Here is a 17,540-nt window from a genome sequence, read left to right on the forward strand (position 1 = left end):
CCGACGGAATACAAGCTGTTCCTAAGCAAAGTTCCATTTAGCATCACTATTGCTACTACTATCTATTCTACATTGACTATTAATAATGATTGATGTGAATAATGATTGTGTAGTGAATAATGATTGTGTATTTACAGTGGTACTTTTTACTTTCTACTTTACCACTTACGTAAACGTAAAAGTAATACATTCTAAACCTTACTGAACCTTACAATATAAAAGTAAAACTATCCATTACACATAAAATGGGTTCCATAGCCATTCTTTTATGTTATAGTCTATTATCAAATTATTATAAATGAATAAGCAAGTATTTCATATTTGTAGATGCCCAGGGCAGAGGTGATTGAAGTAATTGTATATACTGTTGCGTGGTTTCATTTACTGTACAGCAGTTTATTTTTCTTTTTTCCCCTTTTTCACAATTTAGCTATTCTTCCCCGACCATACCGTATACATGCTGATGACGCAAAGAATACACATTAGTATAATATACCATGTATGTGTAGTGTAAATAAAACTAATACTGATAATTGACAAATTAAATAAAATGTTGTTTAATACATGTTTTATGATGTTTTATGTTTTGGTAAAAATAATTATGCTCCAGGGTATTTACTGAAAAACACATAATGCCTTAAATTCAGAAAAATTACTACATCGTAAAATTTTCGAAAATTAACCCAGAAGGTATTGCGTCTCTTATGAAGTGCTACTTCTTTCCATTTCTTTTCTGGAAATAATGTGTAGAACAATATCGTCCTCTTCTTTTACTATAAGTTGGATATTTTATATCTATTTAGTCTGGTCCTGTTACAGTGAAAGTAAGTCTGCCTATTCAGCGGGGAGGAATAAAATATAGACCAAATATGACAGTAAACATTTATAATGTTTAAAGCTGAATATTCAATTCCGAACTTAAGATGAGTATGATCTACTCTGTTTGCCACGAAAGTGAAATCTGTCAGTCATAGCATAGGCCTTTACTCAAGTCTTCTTTCTTTCCCGTAAGTGCATATGAAATTCTGGGAGGAGCTATTTCCGTGGTTCAGAGAAATACTTAGGAAGTAGTGCCGAGATCCTCTGAACTGTTTACAACTCATATATAGAGTCACGGTTATGTTTGTCATGGTTATGAAGAAAAATATGTATTTTCCTCTGTGCAAAAATTGCTCAATGTGAATATTTGCTTTGTGAAAAATTGCAGGAGATATATATCATACGATTTAGAGACCATTTGTGGCTGATTGGCGAGTCTATGTATGACTGTATCATAGAAACAATGATTATCCCATACTTGCTAAAATTACTTGCACTTGGATTTTGTTTTACATCTCTGTTCAGATTTTCTCCCTCTAGGCTCATAAAAATTTCCCTGTATGTTAACTATTCTGCTTTAATATAGTCTATAGTTATTTTTACTGACTGTGTTTGGAACACTGTGCTCTAGAGTTACTGGACAGCAAAAGGAAGATGCAGCATGGGGAAAACACTACCATGTTATTCAGTTAATGAAACGCCAGCGGTTTGAGCTGGGGGAGATGTGGGCGGGGCTTAGAAGTCTATCTCTGGCTGCATGGCGTGAGCGAGCGGCTAGTGGGCGCGCCCGCTGCGACGTTGCGGAGGCTTCAACATGGCGGAAGCCCTGACAACTCAGGAGCAGCTGGTAAGAGTCTCTTCGTGATTTTTTTTTTCCTTTTTCGTTTTCTTGTAGTAGTCATTGTGTACAGTCGCCACCCTCAGTTTCTTCTCTAAAGGAGGTTTTTAAAAAAATCAGATTCTGTCGTGCGGTTATTTCTGGGAACGGGGCGGTGTAGTAAACAGCCCCGGCCCGTTCACAAGCCTCCTGTCGACCGACTCCGGTGTGACTGACAGTAGTTAGCATGTGTGTTAGCGCGATGGCGTTTGCTAGTAGTGGAAGGTATCATTTTACCGGCAGTCTGCCTTGAATGCTCACTTCCTGATAACTAGGCATTATGCGGACCACATCGATATGTTCATGAGTCTAAAGTAAATTAACCAGCGACCCACAATTCTTTACAGTTGGCCCTACTCATAGAGCTTGTAGTCACTTAATGGCTTTCGTTAGCCGTCCAGCTACCACATGCAACCTAGCCGCTAGCTAATGGCAGTGGCTATTGTTGACTTGCAGGGAATTTCCTAGACTGCAGTCTTACCAGTCTTTATAAATGATTTCGGGCTGAGCATTAAGGTTAAAAAAGATAAATCGATTGTTGTCTTTATTATTTATTGTCATTTTATACCATGACACGGTTAAAAATGACCAAAACCGCGACTTTGGACGAGTGTTTTGCTACGAGCCAACGAACTAGCAATATCTCGTCTAACGGATTTACTGTGGACAATTCATAGAAATGATCCTCCGGTTCGTAGCATTGTTGTTGCAATCACTTTCTAGTAAAAGGGGTGGGCCTGAGATAAATGACAAACATGAAATGTCATTCTGCGTTTCTGATTACAGCATTATATTACAGCTTCTGGCCTGATCTTCATCTACTTATGACAAGGTTAACGGATCATTGAGCAAAGTTAAAGGGCATACTTTGGATGCTCCCCAGATTTGCAGATCTTATCTGTTGATAGCTAATCACTTTCGCGCACACAGTAACGTCTGTCAACTAACTGCCCGCACCACTAACGTTTGTAGATTTTGGCTGCTCGTGTTTGTCGTCTTGGATTACATCTCAACCAAGGGAAAGCGATCATCCTGGTGTTGATGTACCGTTATTGGGTACTAGATTAATTATGTGGTCATGTAATTTAAATATGCCCCCTAAATAATGAGTTTTTCAATAGTTTTTGTCCCACTTAAAAATTTAGGCCCACAGTGATAATTCTCTTGATGTGTTAATACTTTGTATATAAGTATATTTTTTGCCAGTCAAGACCTTGCATCTTTTTGGCATATAATTAAGACTGTGCCAGGAAATGCACACATTTTTCCAAATATTAGTCTTGGATTAGAAAAAATGAAAGTCTGCATTCTGGTTAATTTCCAGTATGCATCAATTATATAGTTATTTGTTATAATTCATCTATTTTCTGCATAGGAAAAAGATATATACAGAGGCAGTAAAAACACCAGAAAAAAACAGTTTTGTTACTTATGGTTTCATAAAAAAAGTATAATAAAGACATTTTTATCAAATTATTTTCTTTGTAAAAAGGGAAAATGCATACATTTCTATTAAATAATGTAACAGACTCATGTGTTTAGTCATTCTCCAAAATCCCACGAGCCATTTAAACAAAACAAAGAAAACCCTGCACTGACATTTTCACATGGATAGTGCCACATGTTGGATGAGCATCTCTTTTGTTTAGGGCTACAATTAATAACAAATTTCATTATGAGACAAGGTGCTTAAGCATTTGGATGGGTTACGTTTGCCAAAAAACACCCGGTGGAGAAACACGGTATTTTGAATCATGTTTACAATGGATGTCCATTTCTTTGTCCTTATTTGTGCACATATATAAAGCTTCTTTGTGTATAGCTGAAAAGTTAATTGTTGTCCCCATTTTTATACTTTTCTCCTGGTGCATTCAAATTTGGAGGATGGATGCAGAGTACTTGGAGCAAACAAGCTGACTGTTGTCTCTTGGCACATGAGTGCTTTTGTTGATAGTATCTTCCAGTAGCGCACACTTCACACAAAATTGTGTACTTTTCTTGTTATGTCAGCAATCATTCCCATATTATCTTTTGTTTTTTATGGATATCTTTCAAAGCCATATAAAGTTTTACACACAATCTCTCTTTTTTATTTTCTTAACGTGTGCCCATCTTTTCCCGTGTCTTTTCAGGCTGTAGAGGAGTTCCTGAGTGAGGTGCGGAGCAGGGAGCAGCCTCACAGCGCTGGGCTCGTCTCTCAACCTACAGCTGTTAAGTTTCTTATGGCCCGCAAGTTTGACGTCTCCAGAGCCATCGATCTTTTCCAAGCATACAAGGTATGGCATTGTTTCAACTAGTGACAGCAACATCTGTTTACCTTCTGTCGTCACGCGAACCCCATCGGGCTTAATTTGTGCAAAATAGTTCCAATTTTTCAGGTAAATATCACACATTGAATTTGTAATGATTTCTTAAGTGGTGTTTAGATATAAAATATAATAATCCTTAAAAATAATCATAGGCTTGTTTGTAAATGCAGGAAATCTTTCAAATGCATAGTGTTAATGCCCTATAAGTATATCTAATGACAGGGTTTCTGTTGGGGGGGGAAAAAACCACAAGTTAGTTCACAGGTTATTACATCTCTCAATGTTAAACATTAAAATATAATTATAGTTATAACATGTAATTATTGACGCTTAAATAGTTATCTATTATCTGTTAAAGTTAAAAAAAAATGAACTGGAGTGGTACTTGTATCGCACTCAAGCAGAGCGCTAAGAGAGCTTTTGCACCATAACCAGCATTCACTAATTAACACATTCATACTGCACTTTTTTGTATGTCTTTAAATGCTTTTTACTTCTCACACACCTATGAATCACAATGCCCTGAACATACTTGTATAATACAGTGTATATAAAAATGTATGTTAATCTAATACATGCTAGCACTTTAGTGGAATAATTGAGTTCTGTTTAAAAACCAAAAACAACCCTTGAGTTGCAAGTTAATAAACTGGCTTTTGTAATACACAGACTAACAACTGAATACTGTTAAGTGTTTGTATACATACTAAGTCATCTATAAGCTTATGACTTTCCCCTGTCTCTCCTGTGTCTATCTTCATGTATGAAAATTAGAACACAAGAATCAAAGAGGGCATAATCAATATCAACCCTGACGAGGAGCCCCTACGCTCTGAGCTGCTGAGTGGCAAATTTACAGTCCTGGTGAGTGATAAAGCAATGATAAGTCACTTAACATAAAAGGAACTGTAGCTTATCATTTTGAATTAACACCCAAGAATACACAGAAAATTATGCAAGGTGGTGCTGGTCGTTAAAAAAGAGTTTTGTGTGTTTCTGTATGTGCATGTCACAGGGCTCATGTAAGCTTATTTTTGTATTTCTATGAATAGAAATGAAGTAAAGTTTTTATTTTCGATAAATTGATTTGCAGTGGTGCAACATGGTGATCTGTTAATATTTTTCCCAGCCTGGCCGAGACGCAAAAGGTGCTGCTGTAGCACTCTTCACCGCTCGACTTCATCGACCAGACCTCACCACCCATAAAGCTGTTCTCCAGGCCATCATCTACCAGCTAGACAAAGCCATAGAGAGGTAAAGCGTGAACCATAAATAAACAGTTTCCTATGACACTTTATCGTGTTATTTTGATCTGGTACAACAGTTCGTCCCCTGTGCTCTGATGTTAATTCATAAAGATAGAAATATCGATAAATGGGTTAATCATTAGCGTAACATGAAAAGTCCCTGATTGAAGACCAGGAGGAGGTATAAACACAGTCTGTCACAAGCTAGTCTATTTCATATGCCGATCTTAAGCCCACATAAATGGGAGGGTTGTGTCAGGAAGAGCATCCAACATAAAAATCTCTTGCTTTAGTGATTGATTTGAATAAAGGATCAGTTGAAAGGATCAGTTGAAAGTACCTTTAGAAATATAAAATAACTAAATGAAACACAGGAATTATAATAGATAAAAGTGTATTTTTAAGCACATTTATTTTGCTCTTTAACTGTAAAGATCTTCATTTCTTTATAGTGTTCAAACTCAAAGGGATGGGCTCATATTTATTTACGACATGACCAACTCCAGTTATGGAAATTTTGACTATGAGCTCTGTGTCAAGATTCTCAATTTGCTCAAGGTAAATATAAGGAGCATTTTTTTTTTCTCACGTTGTGTTTGATGATCTTGGAATTCAAAAATGCTTTTCGCCTTGTTTTTTTTTTTTTTTTTAAATATTTCATTATATTTTTATAGTGAAAAATAATTATATATTATATAATATATAATAAAAATATTTTCATTTTGCAGGGGGCCTTTCCAGCTCGTCTAAAATGTGTCTTCATTGTGTCCTCACCTCTTTGGTTTCGAGCACCTTTCGCGGTTCTTCGCCTCTTTGTACGCGAGAAGCTGAGAGAAAGGGTGTGTCTCTTAGTTTCATCAAGAATTTGCATCATGTATAAGATGTTTGTTGTTCATTATTTAATACTTACTTTTGTTTTTCTCCTCACCAGGTCTGCACAGTGAAAGCTCATGAGTTGGCAAGTCATATCCCAGTTTCCTCCCTCCCTGAACACCTGGGTGGGACATCCCAGTATAACCACGTGGCTTGGATTCAATCCTGTGTTAATGTAAACACAAACATTGTTCAGGGTGACACAAAAGAACATGACTGCGTGGGAAGCCTGTTGCGCTCTTATAGCTTAGAGAATAGCAACACAAGTGTAGATGCAACACTGTCCCACGCCCATATAAATACACAAATAGGTCCTGAGATAGCTGTGGCTAACTCTAACTGCTATGATGACAGCAACGCAAACCCACACAACCACTGTGTTGTGGAGAGCAGGACTCGAGGCCAAGGCCAGCACCAACATAGTCCAAATTCTGCTGTGGACAAATCGCAAGTGAACCACCAACACTGGAATGGCTCAGCAGTGAGCGGAGCCAACATGGCTGTCATTGGCTCCAGCGCCAATGCTAACATTAATGGTAGTGGCTGCCAAGCTCCTCCCCAATCAGACACTCCCCCTGATACACCCCTCTCAAAGAAAACTGATGGGGCTGTGGTGAGTGGCAGTGAGGGTATAGAGGAGGAGTATGAGGAGGGTGAGGAGGAAGGAGTGCCTCCGTTGCCTCAGAAATCTCAGCCTCGTCCACCCAACCAGCCTTCCTCAAAATCCCCACCGCTGTCCTCATCTTGGGGTCCTGATGATGAGAACCACTGCATGGAGGTGTCTGTTCACATGCCAGAGCAGGGAGCCATGACGGTGCATGACCTGGTGGAGTATGTGAAGAGGAAGAAGAAGAGAGGGATCTATCAAGAGTATGAGGAGATCCGCAAGGAGCCTCCTGCAGGCACCTTTGACTACTCTAAGTAAGACTTGTCAAGCTCTTATATTTTGTGTGTCTGAATTAAATGTATAATATCAGCCAGAGCTTCAGTTTGTTATGTAGCCTCACATTAGACTCATCTTTGCAGGAAATTGTCCAATCAGGTCAAGAACAGGTACAGTGATGTTCTCTGCCTCGACCAGTCACGAGTGCGACTGTGCCCACTCTCTAATGATGAGGATGAGGTAATAATTCATCTGTAGATACATTTCAATCAATAAATTATAAGTACGATACTAATACAATATTATTATTTATCTCTGGGAATTAGTGAAGATTGCATTAGCATTTAGCTGAGATGAAATTCATGTTTATCATCGGCAGCTGAAAGTATCTTATTAATTTAAGACATTGAATGTTGGCCCAGTCTGTGTATTCAAAATGTTTTGAATACAGGTGTATCTGTGTTTTGGGGTTTTTTTTTTTCAGTTTTTGTTGTTGTTGTTGTTTGTTTTGTTCTTTTTTTAGACAGTGGTCTAAGTGTAGAATTATTTACTACAATTAAGGTTATGCACACTTTTTTTTTTTAAACTGTAATGTGTAGCATCTTCTTATCCAAGGCAAAATAACTGAACGGTGAATCGCTCTGCTGTGTTTTGCAGACATCAGATTACATTAATGCTAGTTTCATGGATGGGTACAAGAGGAGCAACGCCTACATCGCTACTCAGGGTGAGAAGCTGTTCACATAAGTTCCTGCTTTACTCTTTATTGCTTGTAGTTTTGCATATTTTTATGATATAATGAGATGATTCCTTGAACAGCTCTTATCTTTCAATGAATGTAATTCTAAGTGCTTTAACTGGAAAACTGCATGACTCCTTCAGATATTTGTTTATTATGTTCTGGTCGTGATGTACGTCAAATGCCTCTAATGGGATTGTGAGATTGAATGGAGTGTGAAGATCCAAAGTGCCTCAACCCTTTTGAGCAATACTGTAGTTCTCCATACTGTGTAAAGAACTACAGTATGGATAATACTATAAATAGTACATGAGCTATTATCGCTGTTGCTCTCTTTATTCTTTTATTGTTTTGTCTGATCTCTACTGACTGCAACTGATCAGTCTTTCACTTTACTGACTTTCATTATTTTGGAATCTCAGCTGGCCGCATTGACAGATTTATCTTTTACATATGCCAGCTTTGCTCCCACTTCTCACCTCTTTTAGTCTAGAGCCGTACTCTGTTTCATCACCACCAATAATGTGACTTGCCAAGCTGTTTGTATGGTTTGTGCTTGCTCGGACTTCCCAGTCCGTCATACTTAATCCATCAACAGCAGTTCTTTAGTACATAGCCGCTTAGCTCCTACAGCTGTGGTTTTACCTTTCCGACTCTCTGTCGCTATTACATTTCTACCTGGAAGTATGTCTGTCTGTCAGAGATGTATTCATCCCAGCGAAATTTCACGTTGACTGCTGGGAGATTTTAGTATGGATATTATCTGTATGTATATTAAAATACAGCAGTCTCTATCAGTAGTCAGTGTAAAATTTCCATATGGATAATATCATACAATATCAATAAGGATAAGCAGAAGAGGATGGGTAATGTTCTCATGCTGGACTTTACATTTTACTAAGATAGCTTTTGACTGATTATCTTTTAATGGCTATTTAACTCTATCCAAGACAAATGTTCAACATGTCACTTCATTTTAAGGGCATTAAATAGTCTTTCGGGTGTCATTGACAGCCTTCCCACCATAAACTCTTAACCTACCCCCGATGGTCTTCTTGGACTTTTAGATGCTCTTGCTTTAAAAACATAGGTTGTTTTTCTCCCCATCATGGTTTACTTCTGAATTATGCAAAGTGGTAGCAAAAAACCTATCTCTTGGAACACCACTACAAAAGAGTTGGATTTTGTTGTTCACAAAGAAATGTACAATAACCACATTCTTCATTAGAAGGATGCACGCTATCTACAGAAAAATCTACTTGGTACACAGATCTAATCAGTAGGGGTGCAACGATATTCGTATCGATATTGAACCGTTCGATACAGTGCTTTCGGTTCGGTACGCATATGTATCGAACAATACAATTTTTTTCAATTTTTTTTTTTTTTTTTTTTTTGTGTCCCGTTTGGATCTATAGCCATCAGAATTGTTGTCTTGAGGCCAAGAAAGATGCCAAGAGGATTTATTTTAAGTGGATCATCATATTGGTCCAGTTGATTGACCTTTATTATAATTATGAATTTATTTTATTTTCAGTTGCAAACGGGACAGACATGACTGTGGGATAGGACAGGGGGAAAGAATGAAAGAAAGAGGGGGAGAGAAAGAAAGAAAACCAAAGGGGAGAAAAAAAAAGAACAATACAAAATTTGTAATTTATTTTATCAACTTTCCTTGATGCTGTCTGTGTTGAGCGCTCAGTGAATCTGCATTTGACTACTCCGCCTAGGCTCGAGAGTGCAGCCTAGGCGGAGTAGTCGAACGCAGATTCACTGAGCACTCAACACAGACAGCATGGTCAGAAGGAAGAGCGCAGGGCAAGCTAGCGAGACAGAAGTGGACCTCCCCACCCTCATTCAGATCTGGCATTTGGAATTATTTTGGTTTTCATGTGACGTATGACCCTGAAGGTAAGCGAGTCATGGACTAAAGTAAAACAGTATGTTGGATGTGCCATGCAATGCTCAATTACATGGGTGGGAGCTAGTGTGTTAGCGCAGTTAGCTCGTTAACGTGTTGGCCGTCTAGCCCCTCTGTATAGGGTAGCTCGTTAACGGAGATTTGCCGTGTTGTGGCGTTAAGGTCATTTCAACGAGATTAACCTGAAAGCACTAGTGGGAACACAACGAATATGACTGCACATTTACACCGACATCATCCTAGTGCAAAGACAAAAACAACAAGCATGCATGCTACAAACTTTAGCCGAGTCATTTAGACAGCTGTTAGCACAGGATTCTCCTTATGGAGACCTGATATGTTTAATATGCTGCTGAGAATATAGCCCAGAAGAAGCGGATAGTATAGCTTTTATTTTGGAAAGAGACATTTCTCTGTAATAAACTCTCTTTTCCAAAGATGAGTGATTCCTCAATCAGATACAGGGCTCGCAATATCGCTAACCCGACGTCCCGGGGCTATCTCTGCCCTGCCTGTCGGGCTATTGTAGGAAGGAAAAATATATGTCAATGCTTTTGCATTCTTTCAGAAATGTAGCTGGGTAATTATGTCATTGGGTGAGCCACTGTCAATATGTGACATATTGAAATCGTGTTTGAATTTGCGCTTGTTTTTTTGCTTTCACTTTGCAATCGCGCGAACTGTGTATAGAGAGCGACAGCACTGATCTGTGAGTGATGATAATTTGCGCACCAATTCCTCTGACATCGTCTTATTAATTGTTAGCTTACTATGCAAACATGACAAGTGAAATCTCCCGCAGCTTAAACATGTGAGAGGTTGATCGCGCAGAGAATCGCTGAGCTTATGTGAGTGCGGCAGGATATATATTTCACTACGATGACCTGGATGATTGAGAACCTTCACAGACAGATATATATTTTAGTTCTGCTGCGCCAAATAAGACAGGTCAGGGTGAAGAAGTGACAGCCAAAGAAAAGCTTACCACAAAACGGAGAAGTTATGACAAATCAGACTATAAGGCAAAAAGAAAGTGCAGCTTTATGGTTTCATGGACAAAAGAATTTCTGTGGCTGCAATATGACGAGCTAAAAAACAACACGCACAAGGGTTAGGGTTAAATTTAAAAACTGTACTTTTGTGTTAAAATATATATTTACAATTTTAATAAATGACAAATTAAAAAGGCATGAACATTTTTTTTTGTATCGAAAAAATATCGAACCGTGACACCAAAGTATCGAACCGAACCGAACCGTGAATTTTGTGTATCATTGCACCCCTACTAATCAGCTCAGGTCAAGGGAGCAAAGGACCCTTTTCTGAATGGTCAGGAACATAATAACCTGGCTCTGCTGCCTCATCCTTACCCACCCTCTTACTGTAATTCTTTGATGTTATTTTTAAAATGTCAAAATAGACTAGATTTACCAGCAGCTGATCACTAACACTTCCTGTAATTTTCCTCCTCCCGTTTCCCTCACTTTCGTTCCCTTTTTAGTTTGAAACTTCCCTCTGCTCACAACCAGTATCATTCCTTGTTTATGTTCCTCATTGATTACTGCAACGTCTTTCTTTTTTGTTTCTCTATCAAGTCCATCCACAAATGTTATCTGGTCCCAATTGCTAGTGGTCATATCATAACCAGAACTCCCTCCATAAGTCATTTAGTAAAACTTCATTGACAAAATCACATTTAAATTTGTCTTTTATTCATCAAGATTCTGCTCCTCACCTTTTAAGCTGTTCCATAAACTTGCTTTGCAGTACCTCTCTTCTACTCTCAGATCCTGCACCGTGCCTCTGGAACTCCCTCTCAGACATCTGTAATATTGGCATTAATCCACTTTAAAATTTCCCCTCAAAACTCTCTTCTTTAAACTGGCATATTCACCTTTAACTGTCACATGAACCCTCTGTTCTTAATTAGCTTATATATTGTAAAATAGTTTTATTGTCATTGATACTTCCTTGGTTACCATTTTTTAAACTCTTCTGTGTAAGTTGAGCTTTAGTGTTTTGAAAGACGCCTAAAATAAAATGTGTCGTTATTATCATCTTGTGTCCGTCAGGTCCTTTGCCAAAAACCTTTGCTGACTTCTGGAGGATGGTTTGGGAACAGATGGTACTTATCATTGTAATGACCACCAGGTGAGACTCCAGTTTGGATTGCTGATGTAAACTTTAATGTAAGGATTTTTACAAATGATGGCACATTATTGATGTGTTGTGAATGAGATGAAAATGGATTTACTGTGTCTCTCAGGGTGGTGGAGCGTGGACGTGTCAAATGTGGACAATACTGGCCTCTTGAGGAGGGCAGGACTGAACAGCATGGATACTTCTTGGTCAGGAATACACACATCCAAGTGTTTCAGGACTTCAAACTTTCCCATCTTGAACTGTACAACACACAGGTAGAGCACACGTGTAGTTTACATTTCTTTAACTCAGTTTAAGTCTTTTGAGATGAAAAACTGAGATAGGAGTTTCATTTGTCAATTAAGAGTTTCTAAAGAGTTTCTTTAAATTGTGAGAATGCTTTGTCAGTAGAAACTGTAGAAATCACCATATCTTATTTTCCAAAACGGCTTAAACATGCCAACTCACAAGAAAGAAGTGACTATCTTCTCTCTTTATCTGCTCTCCTGTGAAACCGTCTGACCTTTTAGTCTGGAGAGAGGCGGGAAGTGTGCCACTACCTCTATGTCAGCTGGCCGGACTTCGGAGTGCCCAAGAGTGCTTCTGCTATGTTGGACTTCCGTGAACATGTTCTGCAAAGGAGGGAAGCTGCAGTCCAGACCTTGGGATCCACCTGGAGAGGGCCTCCAGGGGGCCCCCCTGTGGTTGTGCATTGTAGTGCTGGCATTGGCCGTACAGGTAAAAACTATGGATGCTCTTGGCAGCTAATTTCTTAATCGACCAATTAAGGGGGAAAAAATTGACTAATCTAAAACTAAGAAACACTCAGATATCAAGTTAAATCTGAGAACCCTTCAATGGATAACCATTAAAACATTGACATCATTAATCCCGTTCTTCAATAATATATCTTGCTTAACTGTGCAGCACCTAACATTATCAACATTGAACATTGTATTCCAAATAGACAAGGAAGAGGGAAAAACACTGAAAATAAACCTTTCAAGTTAGAGTTGCGGCTCTAATTTGAGCCCCTCCTGAATGACTGAACTCGTCACCCTATCGCTAAGGGACAGCCCATCCACCCTTAAAGATCATTTTTGCTGCTTGTATCTACAATCTCATTCTTTTGCTTTTAAAAGAATAAGAGTGTTAACAAAAGATCAGACCTAGAGCAACATATTTATGGTCTTTCTCAATATTGATGCTCCATCTGGTGGCAGATGGCTGCATAACATTTAGTACATAGCAATTTACCAGCACTGGGCATCAATTCAAATGTTTACAATTAGATTACACTACTAGCACGTCTGGTACCGACTAGTAACACTAGGGATGATTAGTTGTGTAGTTGAATAGTTGCACACATCCTAGTAAAGATGTCGTCATCTGATTTAAATACTTTAAATATAGATTTATAGCGCTCTTATGCATCTTAAAGTAATCTCATCTGAGAGTTTTACTTTACTATTTGAACCTGGAGCCGGTGCCACTTTAAATAAATGGTAGCTAACCTTTAAATAGCCCAAGAAATTGGTTATTAAGTTTAAAGCACAGAAGACAGTAAAGCAATCTGCATCTGTCCCATAACACTTAAGTATTTTTTTACAGTGCCTGTTTAGCTCAGAGGGCTGATACTGTGTAAAAGGCTTCTCTTTAAGTTAAAGGAAATCCCTGCAGCCAGCTGAAGTGGGAGGACATGTTGGTCAATCTTCAGCCTGTTATTTTAAAAGTACCTCACCAGTGTGTGAGCCACTTTTGTGTCTTTATATATCAGTGCCACTGCCTTGCCTTCCTAATTGTAATTCATGCAGTTGATATACAAAATTAAAATCCCACCAAATGTGAATCTGGTAAACAAATGTAAGGTATTGTGTATGCAGGTCGTTTTGCCTTGTATTATTTAGACAATGACTTTTACTTGAATTACCTCTTCCCTTCTGCTGAGCTGTAGTCCTAACTTTTGCATTTATTTTTAGGTTTTAATCTGTTGTCTTGTGTCCAACAAAAACCTTTTTAATTGAGTTCTTTTAAGTGTAACTTCTCGATATTCATCCCTCATGGCTGTTTAGGCACATTCTGCACACTGGACATCTGCCTGTCCCAGCTGGAGGATGTTGGCACAGTAGATGTCTGTCAGACGGTGCGGCGGATGCGTACACAGAGGGCTTTCAGCATCCAGACCTGGGATCAGTACTATTTCTGCTACACAGCAATCATTGAGTATGCCCAGCGGAATGGGAAGCTGAGCCCAGTGCAGTGGTCTGACTCAGAGCTAGAGACTGACAGCGAGTGAGAGACATACGGAGGGTAATTAGATGAACAGAACAGTCAATCTAAGCAGAAGTCATAGGAATGAGAGTGAGGAGTGGCGATTCTGAGTACATAAAGGAGATGACTCTTCAGACATAACAGAGAAGAGGCACAAGATGGCAGACTCCCACAGTTGCTCTTCCTTCTTCCCACGAGTTGATAAACTGAGAAGGCAAAGAGCTGGAGAAGAAAATTCAGTGCAGTGGAAACTGCATTGACGAGCAAGCTGGCCTGCCAATTTCCAAGCCCCTTTTTAAAAAATTTAGCAAACTACAGGGGGTTTGGCCTGCCCCGAACCTGTGTTGTCGACAAAAGCAGTGTACGAGTAGCATTTTTATATTGACTTGCACATGAGAAATGACAAACTTGAACCTTACCCCTAAAAGCCCTCCAAACCCGAATCTTTGGTCCTTTTTGTATTTCTTGTCTCTTCTCAACTCTGAACAAATCTGTGACTGCAGATAAAATGTGTGGGGTATGAAAAGGTGAAACTTGAAAACATTTCTTTTTGTTTTTTCTTGGTTCTCTTTGAGAGAGTTTGTGTGACAGATCAGTGTGTGAGCCATTTAGTCCATTTCCATGTTGTTTTGGGGGGGGGGTTCCCATGTTAATTTTTTCTATGGTGCATTTTCTATGTGAGTTTCATATTTGTGCATATGTAGACTAACTTTTAAAAGCCAAAGTCCGCAATCTGAATGCTTGGATGTACTCCTTACTGAGATATTATAGACTGAAGCCCATGTATATTCTTGTAACATACATTTATACATTATTGTGCATAATAACAATTTCTGAAATAACAGCAAAAAAAGCCTTGTTTAATATAATTGACTTAACTTTGAGGAAAGAATTCCTGTGTAGCGAGCCAGGCTATGACAAAATATAGAAGAGTTCTGGTTTTAAACTAATGTTGTATTTCAAATCTCTGATTTGTCAGGTCTAACATCGTCTTTACTGTTGGAGCGTTCTGATTGGACGATCTTAAGTAATTTGGCCTTAACTTGATTCACTGCCTCGTCCTTCTAATACCCTGAACCATACCTTTAAACTGTACACTTTTATTTCCTCCCGTGGTTCTCCTTTTTTTCAATCTGACTCTTGACACCACAACTGTTGTTTGATTCCTGAGGTATGCTCTCCCTCAGATAATTGTGCCTTCACGTTTTCCTTAGCTTAATGTCTTGCTAGTAAGTAAAACCCAAACTAGTGCACTTGCATAAAACATGTTAACTTTGTGCCACACAGGACCCCCACATTTTGCCTATAAGTCCTGTACATAGCACACTATGTATAAATGACAAAGTAGTGAGTTATCTGGGAGTTAGCTTTGAGACGTGGTTATTATTTTATCATTTGACCTCAGGGGGTGTTTTTGTCTAGTGTCAAAGATCCATTTCTGGGTTTGCCTCTGGTAAATTATCATTTAAGGAAAAAAATCTATATCAACTTTATTTTGTATTTTTTACTGTATTGTATCCTACTGTATTTATGTCTTTGTACAACTTCTACATTATTGAAAATCCGTGAATGTTGGTACGATGCAACAAAGAATAACAGACCAGTTATTGCATTTGATAAGCTGAACAAATCGAACGAGGAGTGAACTATATATATTTTTCTTTGTTGTTCACAATGACATTGAGGTGGAAACTGTCACTTGCCATAGTATTTTCAGAACTGACTTGTATAAATGGTGATTGTTCAAGTTTTGGACAATAAGGGGTTGGGATGGGGGTGAGGTAGGGTAGGGATCAGGTAAGCTAACTTGTGTTTTTAGAGAGTTTATCATAGAAACGGTAACGTTAACATCCAACTGTCTGGTCCCCTTATGCCAAGGACAAAGCAAAAACAAACAAAAAACCTATTAAGAGCAGAAAATGGCAAAAAAAAAAAAAAAAAGGACATGTGGCTACATTTCTGTTCATATAAATATATATCTATATATTATTATGGGATAAAGTTTATCAGCATGGATAGAGCCTTGAATGTTTTTGGGGTACTGGTGTCCGAGCAATTTAGTAAAGACTTTTTTTTTTTTTTTTGGTGAATGTGGACCTTGCATCCTTCAATGCCAAAGGCCTAGGCTCAATCTGAAAGTGTTTTCCTGTCACACATCCTCAACAGCCTGCAAGCATGGACTTACTGGTGCAGTCTTGCATCCACGGACACCGAAAGACCCTGGAGCACCTTGGGAACATTGCTAATAAATATGTATAGCTAAAAAAAAGTGGGAGAGTGGGTATGCAAGAGTTTTGATCCCTGTGCTACATTTAATTTGTTTTGTAAGAAACTGAGAATGCAATGTGCATTTGTCACTAGTGTTCATTTAATGTCTCTTTTTGTGCTTGAAGTTCATGCGATTGAATTACAGCCTTTTACATGCTGTCAGCCCAGCTGTCCCATTAAAGAAATGGTCTTACTATCTTAAATGGATACAAAGCTAATGTGATCTCTTGGCTGAAAAAGAGTATTGCAAAGATTAAATGTGTAGTAAGAACATGTCCACCTTTTTCTCTTTCATTGAAATTGGAGTTACAAAATTGCTTTCACATACAGAAATGGGTTGATGAGATCTTTGAAGTATTAAGCATTCAGCTAACAGTCTGTGGTCTGCTCTTTGCACTAGTGCAGAAATGTAACAGTTTAAGTATTAGTTACTCTAGTGCAAATGTAATGTACTCGAGTTCCCTCGTAGTTCTACTTCACACCTCCATTACTTTCACTCCACATTATTTATTGGTTATGGTGTGGCGCAGATATTTTAATTAAGGCATGTAACTGAGACTGAGATTCTAAAATATGAGGCATAACTTTATATTAAAAGTCCACCTCAACCTACTTATCTTCCACATTAATGCATCATGGTACAAACCTTAGGCATTACTCCATCTAAAATAACAGTTTCCAGTTAAACTGAGGTCTTGCAAAGTTATCTGAGATCCTGTGTTACAGTTTAAATATTTTCACACTGTTAGGCTTTGGAATCACGATTAGGTTTTAAGGATTCTGTTTACGCCCTATGACAGCTGGGATAGGCTCCAGCGCCCCCCGCGACCCTGAAAAGGATAAGCGGAAGCGAATGGATGGACGGATGGATGGATTCTGTTTAGATCCCTTCACACTGCCAGTTCAAAACAGTATGACATAAATAAAGAATGGGTGACGATGTGACAACTAAGATAGTCAATTAGATACCTAAGCATGTGGAGAAAACACAAGGGGGAAAAAACTATATAAGAACTACAACATGCTGCAAAAATAAAGTACAACTACCAAAACCTTTTGCACAGAGAGCGTCACCATTAAGAACCCCATCTTTATAAAAATGAAAAGTTACCACCACTAATTTAGCATGTTTCAATGTAGCCATTATTATGTAGTATTACTAACAGACGTTAAGGACATTTTAGTTAAAAG

The 17,540-nt window shown here is 38.4% G+C and overlaps 1 protein-coding gene across 1 annotated transcript; it reads left to right on the forward strand.

Moving 5' to 3' along the window:
* Nucleotides 1-1,574: 1,574 nt before the first annotated feature.
* Nucleotides 1,575-16,624, forward strand: ptpn9b (protein tyrosine phosphatase non-receptor type 9b). The gene is made up of 13 exons (XM_082536824.1): nt 1,575-1,666; nt 3,829-3,972; nt 4,780-4,869; nt 5,135-5,259; nt 5,705-5,810; nt 5,981-6,091; nt 6,184-7,046; nt 7,152-7,248; nt 7,666-7,735; nt 11,741-11,819; nt 11,935-12,085; nt 12,341-12,548; nt 13,883-16,624. Exons 1-13 carry the CDS (start codon nt 1,634-1,636, stop codon nt 14,104-14,106), a joined length of 2,301 nt encoding a protein of 766 aa, XP_082392950.1. The 5' UTR covers nt 1,575-1,633; the 3' UTR covers nt 14,107-16,624.
* Nucleotides 16,625-17,540: the final 916 nt, after the last annotated feature.

The sequence above is a fragment of the Aulonocara stuartgranti genome (genome assembly GCF_965226115.1).
Source record: "Aulonocara stuartgranti genome assembly, chromosome: 6".
Lineage (NCBI taxonomy): Eukaryota > Metazoa > Chordata > Actinopteri > Cichliformes > Cichlidae > Aulonocara > Aulonocara stuartgranti.